Source organism: Anomalospiza imberbis, chromosome 2 (assembly GCF_031753505.1).
Source record: "Anomalospiza imberbis isolate Cuckoo-Finch-1a 21T00152 chromosome 2, ASM3175350v1, whole genome shotgun sequence".
NCBI lineage: Eukaryota > Metazoa > Chordata > Aves > Passeriformes > Viduidae > Anomalospiza > Anomalospiza imberbis.
The window spans coordinates 42,042,762-42,053,452 of NC_089682.1; the positions used below are offsets into that span (position 1 = coordinate 42,042,762).

Sequence of the window (10,691 nt, forward strand, 5' to 3'; positions counted from 1 at the left end):
GGTGGACAGGGCTGGCTGCTGGCTCTAGCTGAGTACCTGAAATGTTAATTAGCTGATTGCTGTGTTTGTTTTCTCTAAACTACCTGGAGATAACCTTCCTCCCCCACTCATGCTGCCATTCTGTGACTAAAATGCAAATAAAACCCCTTGGGACCATGGGAGCATTTTTTGGGCGATAAAGGCACCCATAAATAAAGAATTAAACACAGTAGAGGGGGGCTAGACAAATGCCCTAGCGGAGAAAGAGGGAAACACATTCCTTGATTGACTTTTACCCTGTCATCATCACCTACAAAAGACTAGACTAGAGTAGGCTGTGGGAAGCAAAAACAAAGAGATGGAATTTCCTGATGTTGCCACAAGGAAAGGAGAGGGGACAGCTGCTGCTCTGGACTTCAGTGACAGACTCTGCACGCCTCCTTCCCTTTTGGCTACCCGGGAAATCTACAACAGCGGGGGTGAGCTCCGTGTCAGGCCCCCTGCCCAGCTGATCTTTTTAATAAAGAGCTGAACATTAATAAAGGCATTAGCCCTGTTCATTTCAAATAAGTCTTGGCTCACTGGCGAGGTTCCAGATGACTGGAAGCTGGCCAGTGTGACACCCATTCACAAAAAGGATGGGAAGGAGGATCCTAGTATAGACCGGTCAGCCAGACCTCAGTACCTGGCAAGATAATGGAGGAATTTATACTGTGTCATCATGCAGCATCTACAGGATGGCCAGGGTATCCGACCTAATCAGCATGGGTTTAGGAGGGGAAGGTAGGGTTTGACCAACCTGGTCTCCTTTTATGACCAGGTGACCCTCCTGGTGGATGCAGGAAGGGCTGTGGATGTTGTCTATTTGGACTTCAGCAAGGCCTTCAACACAGTCTCCCACAGCATACTCCTGGAAAAGCTGGCAGCCCACGGCTTGGACAGGAGAACTCTTTGCTGGGTTAAGAACTGGCTGGATGTCCAGGCCCAGAGAGTGGTGGTGAACGGTGCTGCATCCAGCTGGTGGCCAGTCACCAGTGGTGTCCCTCAGGGGTCTGTGCTGGGGCCAGTTCTGTTCAATATCATTATTGATCACATGGATGAGGGGATTGAGTCCTTCATTAGTAAGTTTGCAGACGACACTAAGCTGGGAGCATGTTGATCTGTTGGAAGGTAGAAGGGCTCTGCAGAGAGACCTGGAACAGTTGGATGGATGGACAGAGTCCAATAGGATGAAGTTTAATAAGTCCAAGTGCCGAGTCTGCATTTTGGCCACAATAACCCCCTGCAGCATTATAGGCTGGGAACGGTGTGGTTGGACAGTGCCCAGGCAGAAAGGGACCTGGGGGTACTGGTGACAGCCAACTGGACATGAGCCAGCAGTGCGCCCTGGTGGCCAAGAAGGTCAACGGCATCCTGGCTATATCAGGAATGGTGTGGCCAGCAGGAGCAGGGAGGTCATTCTTCCCCTGTACTTGGCACTAGTGAGGCCACACCTTGAGTGCTGTGTCCAGGTCTGGCCCCTCAGTTTGGGAAGGATGTTAAGATGCTTGAGCATGTCCAGAGGAGGGCAACAAGGCTGGTGAGGGACTTGGAACACAAGCCCTATGAGGAACGGCTGAGGCAGCTGGGGCTGTTTAGCCTGGAGAAAAGGAGACTGAGAGGCGACTTTATCACTCTCTACAACTTCCTGAAGGGTGGCTGTAGTCAGGTGGGGTTTGGTCTCTTTCACCAGGCAGCAACTGACAGAACAAGAGGTCACAGTCTCAAGTGCATCAAGGAAAATATAGGTTAGATATTAGGAAAAAGTTTTTCACAGAAAGGGTGATAAAGTACTGGAATGGTCTGCCCAGGGAGGTGGTGGAGTCACCATCCCTGGATGTGTTTAAAAAAAGACTGGATGTGGCACTCGGTGCCTTGGTTTAGTTGTGGTGTCAGGGAACAGGTTGGACTTTATGATCTTGAAGGTCTCTTCCAACCTTGTGATTCTGTGTTTTCCTGTTTTTCTCAAAGATTGTTTATAAGAAAGGTGTTTTTGTTAATTAGCCAGTCAGGTGAAATGTATTGATTAATTAACCTATCTGGTCTGTCTGTACTGGAACAGTGTATAAAAGAGAGATTTTCAAAGTAAAGAGAGATGCTGTGCAAACCAGCCTTCTGATGAATCTGTCATTTCTTACTCAACAGCGACAGAAGGGGAAGCTTGCAGTCAGCAGACCAGACTCCCTCAGAGGTCAGGGGAACCAAGCAGGGGCAGTAACTTTCCCCAGCACCAGCAGAGGGTCTTACCCTGCAGGAAACCATGGATGAAGAAGATCCTCTCTGGCAGCAGCTGCTACAGCACAGACTCTCCCTCCTTGCTCCTGTGCCTGGAAGAGTGCAGGGTTTGCATTAACTCCTTCTGGAGAGATTAGACCAATGCTGAGTTTTGTGCAGCAGGGTTTGCTGAGCCAGGGGCTGGCTCTGGGGCACTGCTCTGCCTTCTGCTCCCACACCAGGGCCAGCAGAGCCAGGACCAACCACACAATGCACAGGAGTGGAATCCCCTGGAATCTCCCCGCTGAGAGAGCAGCTGGAGCTGGGCAGCCAACACCCCCCCTGCACTGCTTCCTATTCTGCCTGCCAGCCCCGGCATCTGGCATAGCACAGGGAGCTTGTGGTGGCCCCTCTGGCCGAGAAGTACCACAGAGGCAGTCCATGCATGGAGCCTGGGGCTTTTCTTGCTGGATTCTGGGGAGGCTGGAGCTTCCTCTTGCACTTTTTTGTGACTACACTCTTCCTGAGTAGCCACGCGTTCATGGAATATCCTGAGTTGGAAAGGACCCACAAGGGTCATTGAACCCAACTGCAGCTCAGAAATGGCATGCCCAAAACCTACACCAATCATGCTTGACCAACACTGCTTCAGTACTGTCTCTTAGTCCCAAAGTGCCAAAAACAAGAACCCTGGCTTGGAACAGGGGCTGCCATGAAGATTTGCTCCTCCTCACAGACTTCCCCTTGTGCCACTGGGAGCTCCTCAGATTAGCCACCTGCTGTGACACCTGCCCTGCTGCCACCCCACTTTATCAAGCAATGGCCAGGCTTCTCTGTAGAGCACACACCGCCAGGATCCCTACTAATCCGAGCTGGAGCACAGACCCAGGAGATTAACCAGGTCTGACTAAATATATCTGTGGTGCAGGCATCTCCTTCCTCCCCACCCACTGCAGGCAGATCCCTGCTCCAGGCAGGCTCTCCTTACTCTGAGCAGGAGGTAATTATAGCAGACAGGCTCCCAGTGAGTCTCCCACCAGAAGGGTTTGAAAGCAATGCATGGCGGCCTCACACCCTCTCAATTTGTTTTGCCAGCTCCTTAACCACTAGGCTTCATCCCACCTCTGATGCCCATTATGGGCATCAGATTTTACTTGCCCTTGCTCCCAGGCAACAAACACAATTCCTGAAGGAGGCATTCCTCCCACCCCTGTCCAGCCACCTCAGGTCCCAGGACAGAGCACACAGGCCTGACACACACTATACTCAGCAGCAGCCTGACATCCCCAGGCAACAGAAGCACTTCATGAGGCAGAAACTGTCATTCTTTACACTGCTTTCCAGATACAAGGTTTCCTCAGGATCTCAAGGCTGCCACTCAGGAAAACTTGCTGGGCTGTTCCCTCACCAGAGCAGCATCAACAGAAATGGATAATCACCTGTATAGCTGCAGGAACCCCTGTGCCACTGGCAGCAGCACTCAGTTCTTTTCTTCAATGCCAGGAACGAACCCAGATGTTAAGGGCCAGATGTGCTAACAAGCCTCAAATGACAGGAACTCTGACCAAAACATTCCCTGGGCAGCTCTGTGGGACCCAACGGCTCTGCAGGCAGATCCCAGCTGTGCAGTGCCATAGAGGAGATGGAGATCCCAGCATCTCATATGCCAAGGAGGAATAAATACCCCAAGACCCCCACTCCCACCCTGCCCAATACAGGAGCCCCTTAGCTCCTGGGGGCTGAGGCCATGGCTCCAGGGACAGTGCAGACCCAGCTGTGTGGTTTGAAATGTGTACACAGCTCCTCATACTCACATTTTGTGGATAATTCTGATGAAGTCACTACAGACCTGGAGCTGGGACAGATCATTGAGGGGATCAGAACAAACCTTCGTGCTGTTCATCTAGAAATGGGGTGGGACAGTCAGAAGGCAGAAATCAAGACAACACTGCACTGTGCCACTCACCATCTCTAGTCCTGGCAGGGGACAGCAAGACTGGGTGGGAAAGTAAATCTGCCTGTTCAAACCACCCCTGCCCAGGGAACAGATGAACATGATCCCCACAGTTCCACATCTGGGAGTCTGGCACAGGACCCATTTATCACACTGCTGGAGCCCCTCTTCTCTGGAAAGGCTGAGAGACCTGAGGGTGTTCAGCCTGAAGAAAAGAAGGCTCCAGGGAGACCTTAGAGCTCCTGCCAGTACCTAAAGGGGCTCCAAAAGAGTGGGAGAGGGACTTTGGACAAAGGCGTGGAGTGACAGGACAAGAGGGAATGGCTTCCCACTAACAGAGGGCAGGGTTAGATGAGATATTGTGAAGAAATTCTTCCCTGTGAGGGTTGTCCACAGAAGCCGTGGTTGCCCTATCCCTTGAAATGTTCAAGGCTAGGCTGGATGTGGTTTGGAGCAAGCTGGTCTAGTGGGAGGTCTCCCTGCCCATGGCAGGGCATTCCAGTTGAACGAGCTTAAAAGTCCCTTCTAAACCAAACCATTCTATGAGTTTTCACTTGGACATAGCAGTGCTTTGTGAGACAGATCCAACAACCCCGTTACAGAACAGCTGTTGCCTGCTTCAGGCTCAGCTCCATTTCCCAGGCGGTTTCCATGACCAGACCAAGCCATTCCAGCATTTCTGGTCACTCAAGGGTGAGCAAGGCTTCACCTGCAAACACCCACCTGCCCAGGAACTGTAGGAACTTGGCTCTCTAGGACCTGCCCCAGCCATAATCCTTCCTGTGACAAGCCCCAGCATCAAGCCCCAAAGCTGTCAGTAGCATGTCCCATGTATGCAGCGAGCTCTGGCACAGGAGGGGGAACTTACCCAATCAAGGAGAACAGCAACTCTTACATTGTGAAGAGACACCATGGCCAGCCTATCAGGTCCCTGCCCAGATCTAAAAAAAAGAAAAAAAAAAGAGAAAAAAAAAAGTATAGTAACCGTGTTACTAAACTACTCATGCCCAGCACCAGGGAAGATATGTCTCTGCATCTGGCCAGCTGTGCATCCTCTTCTACCCCAGAGGCACAGAGTGGGAAGCAATGCTGAGCAGCAGCCAGGTCTACTCCCACAGATTAGGATACTGACAAGGAGTCAATGGAAAACTGCTGCTTGGGCTCCTCATTCTCCTGCTGTGCCTTCTTCCCTCTCTCTCGCCTCCAAATGTCACTAACATTTCTTGCCAAGCAAGGCAGTGGCCAAGCCATTGAAGTGCTGCCAGCTCCCCTTCCCACAGCTGCTAGTGTAAAAAACACCTGCTGGGGGTACAGGGAGCTCTCTGGACATCACTGCATTGGGTGGGAGCAGGAATGAGCTGCCCTGACAGGATCTGGGGTCACTGCCAGATCCCCTTCACAGCAACCTTTGCCTCCACACTGGCTGCCCCCAGTGCCACCCTGGTAGTCTTCTGGGGGGGGAATGCTGGGAGCCAAAAAGTCACCCAGATGAGGAGGGGGCTCCTCACCCTGTATTGCACCTGGACACCCGCACCATGACTACAGAACTCCCACTGCTGTCAGCCCAGGTGGAAAACTTGGGATCCTCAGCAGGACAGGCCCTCCTTCCAATTTGGCTGAAACCCTTGTCCCATGGCTGGGTCACTCAGCAACCACTGTCACTCCACCCGGTGGCACAGCCAAGACCTCTCCCTAAAAATCTACCCAAAGGCACAGGGCGAAAGACTGACTCTCGGAAGTCATCTCCGCAGTGCCTGGGCTGCCTGAGGAGGCTCAGGCCGCGGGATGGGGCAGCCCCGAGCACGGCACAGGAAGGACACAAGGAGAAGGTTTTTTCAAACCTGCGCTGGGGGTAGCAAAGGAACCCGCGAGGAACGCGGTCGCCGAATGCCGCTGGCGAAGGCTCCGGCTTTGCCAAGTCCCGGGAAACGAAGAACCACACGCCCGTCCTTAGGGAAGGGGACCCGCCACCCGCCGAGGGAACCACCGGGACCCGCCGAGGGAACCACCGGGACCCGCCGAGGGAACCACCGGGACCCGCCGAGGGAACCACCGGGACCCGCCTCGTGTCAGCTTTACCCGTACCGTGGCTGGGGAATTCGTGTCCGTCTTCATCTCGTGTATCGTTGCCGAGGCTGCAGCTCTAGCCGGGCTCAGTCCCGGAGCCGCGGCCGCTGTTATTCGAACGGCCGCGCCGGCCCGCCCCCGCCGCTGCCCCTTGGGCACCGCCGAGCCGGGGGCGGGCCGCGGGCGGGGCCCGGCGCACACGTTGGACTGCAGGGGGCACGCTCTGCCCTCTGCCTGCCACCGGGACAGCCTGAGCCTTCTATTCCCAGAACATGAGCGCTAACGTGTGTGTGTCTCAAACATAGATAATTGGATGGCTGTTGAGTCAAGCCAGGACTGTTGGTAATAAACAACTGTAGGGCGGCACTGGAAAAACATCCTTGTAGTTTCTGCACTGTAGGATGTGAGTCTAGAATGAGATTAAGACGACGTGTGTAATTTATGAATAAAACTTTCTGATTATTTGCAAACCCTCTGACTTTGTACATTCCTTTCGACCGTGAGCATTCATGAATCTTAGCTACTTCCTTCCTCTTAGCTGGGTCATCATACCTTTTCTGTCCCCTTATCCTCTTGGCCCTATGGGACATGATCAAAGGGGTGACAAGGGACAGACAGATTTGTGTACTCCCCCCAACAGGGCATGGCTCCCTCATCACGTCCATGCTGTGTCCGACAGAGAGCAGTGGAGACAGGCACTGGATGAACGTGACTTTATCTACTGTGGCAAAAAATAATAGTAATTAAAAAAAAACAAAAAACAAACAAAAACAAACAACTAAAATAAAGGTCTAAACATGTAAAAAGAAGAAGGAATGGTGTTTGAGCCACCAGGCCCCACACAGAGCATCACAGCTGCCTGGATCCAGCCCACCTGGACCATCCTGATGGACCATCCTGATGACCATCCTGGGTCCAGCCCATCCTGATGACTGGCACATGGTGCTGACCCACACCAGGGCCTCCTTGCACTGGCTGTTCCCTTTGTGCTTGTCCCTGTGCAAGGCAGTGTCCAGCTGACACAGCCTGCTTCCCACACACGCACACCCATGAGGAGGAGAAAGCCTCAAGCAATGCAAGTGGGCTTGAGGTACCAATGATGTGCACCTTGGCATTTAGTAGGAAACAGGATATCTGTCCAAGTTCTGTGGCAGCAGCGTGGGGAGGGAAGGGATATAAAGAGAAAAAAAATGGGGATAAAACCAACCCAAAGCAGTGGAGCAGCAGTAGTGGGGGCAGGTTCAGGGGATGCCAAACTGTACAACCAGTTCTTCTTTGGCGTCAACACAGATCTGTGAGAGCGCGCTGAAGGCATAGGCAGCTATCCGGGACACCTGCAGGCACGAAGACATGGCTGTGTCATTGGTGGCTACTGAAACTCCCGGTTATGCCAAAGAAACTGTTGCAGGAGGTCAGCCTCCAGCCCTAAGGAGTCCCTAAGCCTGTCCTGGGCTTTGCCCCCACCTCTAACAAGGGTTTAAACCTGTCCTAGGCTTTGTCCTCAGCTCTAACAAGTTGTGTCAGGGCTCTGGGCAAGCAGGAGGGCATTACTGCTCCCCCAGGACCAGGATGTGTCTCTGGGGAGCATCACAAGGGCTCAGGGCTCACCCCAGCCCTGCTCACCTGCTGCAGGTCTGCGAAGGGGACAGGGTCGCTGGCGAGCACTTGGTGCGGTTGGTTAGTCAGAGATGGCAGCAGTGGGAGCTTCTTCCAGTGCGTCAGGTTGTTGCTGAGCATGGCCAGGCGTGTGCTGTGAGGGGAGAGCAGCGAACATCAGTGCCATGCCAAGACGTGGGGACATCCAGAAGATGGGTGCTGCACCCCCAGGCACCTGGCACCCCCAGCGGGAGAAAGGCAGGGCAATGGAGCTGCACTCCCAGCATCCAGCCCTCTTCACTCCCTGCAGCAGGAGGATGAAGGAGCTTCCAGCTCTCCCACACAGGCACCTTTCAAGCAGGAGCAGTCACATCCAGCTCTGAACCACCTGCCCCAAGGGCTGGGTGAACACAGGAGCCCTTTGCCCTGGGCTCTGCTGCCTGCACTGTCATGGGCATTCCCTGTCATGGGCACCCTGCTCTCTTAGATGAGGCAGCTCTTCTACATGCTGAGTTCACTCCCCCAGGCCAAAACCCCTGGGACCTGCCCAGGGACACACACAGCTGTGAAGGACTGCAGGCACCCCAGCAGAGAAGTGCAGATCCCACCTGTACTGCCTGGCTCTGTCCATGTACTCATGCTGCTCCATGCCCTGGGAATCCGCTGCCGACACATCGATGATGTTGCTGCAGAGACACGAGACAGTGGCTCCCACTGGAGGCTCATTGCTCCCCATGAGTTCCCTCCCCATCTCAGAGCATCCTCTGACCAGGGCAGACAAAGTCCAGCACCCCAAAAGAAACATCTTAAGGTCAAACTCGCCTTGCGTTGCTTGCAATGCCAGCTGGACACAAAAGTGCCAGGCTGGAGTGGCTCCTTGCCAGGAAAGAAATACCAGGGACTGTTTGCCCACAGCTGCCCTAGGGCAGACGGACGCAGGCAGAGGCTGCAGGAAGCTGGGGGCTGGTCTGGGCTCTGGGGAGCTTGGCATGCAGCCACCTGGAGAAAAAAGGAACCACTGGGAGGACAAAGTGCTTGGCAGGTGTCCTGAGAGCCCTGGTACTGGGCCCTGGGCTCACAGACGACCCAGGCGCTTGCCCAGGGCCCTGCCGCAGCCCCATTGTGTGCACCCCACAGCAAAGCAGTACTCAGAGCTGCTGTGGCCCTGCATGCTGGATACACACCAGTTGCCACTAGCTCTCCAATGTCAGGCAGGGGAGCAGAGGGACCTACGAGCATCCCAAAGCCCTCCCAGCCAGGTTGGACACAGCCCTCTCCCCACATTGCCCCTGTGCATTTGAGGGAAAGCCTCCTCAGAAGGGGATACAATGCTGCTGCCCCTCCAGCCACCCTCCCTACATCCCCATGGACTCACTTTCTCATCCAAACCCTGCCCCTATTTCCAGCCCAGCAGCCGAGGGGTTACCTCACATCTGGGGTCTCCTCTCTGTGTCCCCATGGGAATCAAAGCTGAGGGACAGGGCTGTCTGAGGGCAGAGGGACAAGGAGGGCTCTGCCACAGCTCCTCCCTTTCCTTCAGCACATATGGCTGATCACCGGGGCCCATAGCCAGGCAGCCCCCAAGCTGCGTGCCACATCCAGGGTCACCGCTGGTCCCCAAGGCGTGCTGCCTGCCCCATGGGCATGGCCTGAGGCTTACATGGCTGTTTTGGCGAGGATGGAGGACAGCATGGCCTGCTCATTGGTGCGTGCCGACAGGAGGTTGTGGTAGCTCTGCTCGGCTCTGTTCAGCACCTTGTTGGGTGGGCTGGCTGCCGGCTCCAGCAGCCGCTTTGTCTCTTCCTCCCGAGTGAAAGGCAAAGGAAAATCAGCCCTGGCTTCCCCACACCAGCACTGTTAACCCCCAGGGATGAGGTGAGTCTCACCCTTCCCTCACTTGAAAGGAGGGCTCCCTGTGGATCCCAGCGTAACCCAGATCAGCCTCAGCTCTGCCAGGCTGTTCATGTCACCTGAAGCCCCCACAACAGCATTTCTGCACAGAAACCCTCTGCAGCAAGAGCCAGGCTACCAGTGCTGCTGCTCAGCATAGCTGTTGCTTCACTCATGGCTTTTGTTGCCCAGGATATATAAGGAAATACAAGATGGTAGAAGGCACCTGGAGTCTGGACCATGCATGAGCAGAGTTGTGGTGGGGTCACAACAGGAAAGTCAGAGAAACAAGGGGAAATCTCTGCCCCACAGACCCCTCCCTGCACCCCAGGACGTCCTGCTAGTGACTGACTCTTCTCCATGATGAGCTTGTGATTCTCCTCCACCTCCAGCTCTTCCCATTTCCTTCTCTCAAAAGCCAGCTGTCCCTTCAGCCACTGCAGCTGAAACTGGGGGGGTCAACATGAGTTCCCCCATGGGTGAAGATGGAGTGCTGGGCAGGCTGCAGGGAGACACACACAGGCTGGATTATCCTGATCCAGCGCAGGCCCCACACAGCCAGACCCCCTCTGCTACCCCCATCCCTGGGGCAGGTTCTCCTGTGGCCTCTTGTCCCATTGCTGGGCACCACCAAGCAGAGCTTGGTCCGTGCTCTGACCCCTCCCTGCAGACACTGACGGACACTGATGAGATCCCCTCAGTCATCTCCTGTTGAGGCTAAACAGCCCCAGCTCCCTCAGCCTTTGTTCACAAGAGATGCTCCAGTCCCCTCACCATCTCTGCAGCCTCCACATGACTCGCTCCAGGAGCTCCCTGTCTCTCTTGCCCTGAGGAGCCCCAGACTGGACACAGCACTCCAGATGTGCCTCACCAGGCCTGTGCAGAGAGGCTGGATCACCTCCTTTGACTTGCTGGCAATGCTAATACCAATGCATCCCAGGATCCCATTGGC

The 10,691-nt window shown here is 54.6% G+C and overlaps 1 protein-coding gene across 1 annotated transcript; it reads right to left on the reverse strand.

Annotated features, from left to right (window-relative positions):
• Positions 1-7,191: 7,191 nt before the first annotated feature.
• Positions 7,192-10,101, reverse strand: LOC137468523 (ragulator complex protein LAMTOR1-like). Its single transcript, XM_068180321.1, has 5 exons — positions 10,066-10,101; positions 9,510-9,703; positions 8,458-8,535; positions 7,877-8,003; positions 7,192-7,587 (listed from the first exon to the last, which is right to left on the reverse strand). Exons 1-5 carry the CDS (start codon positions 10,099-10,101, stop codon positions 7,495-7,497), a joined length of 528 nt encoding a protein of 175 aa, XP_068036422.1. The 3' UTR covers positions 7,192-7,494.
• Positions 10,102-10,691: the final 590 nt, after the last annotated feature.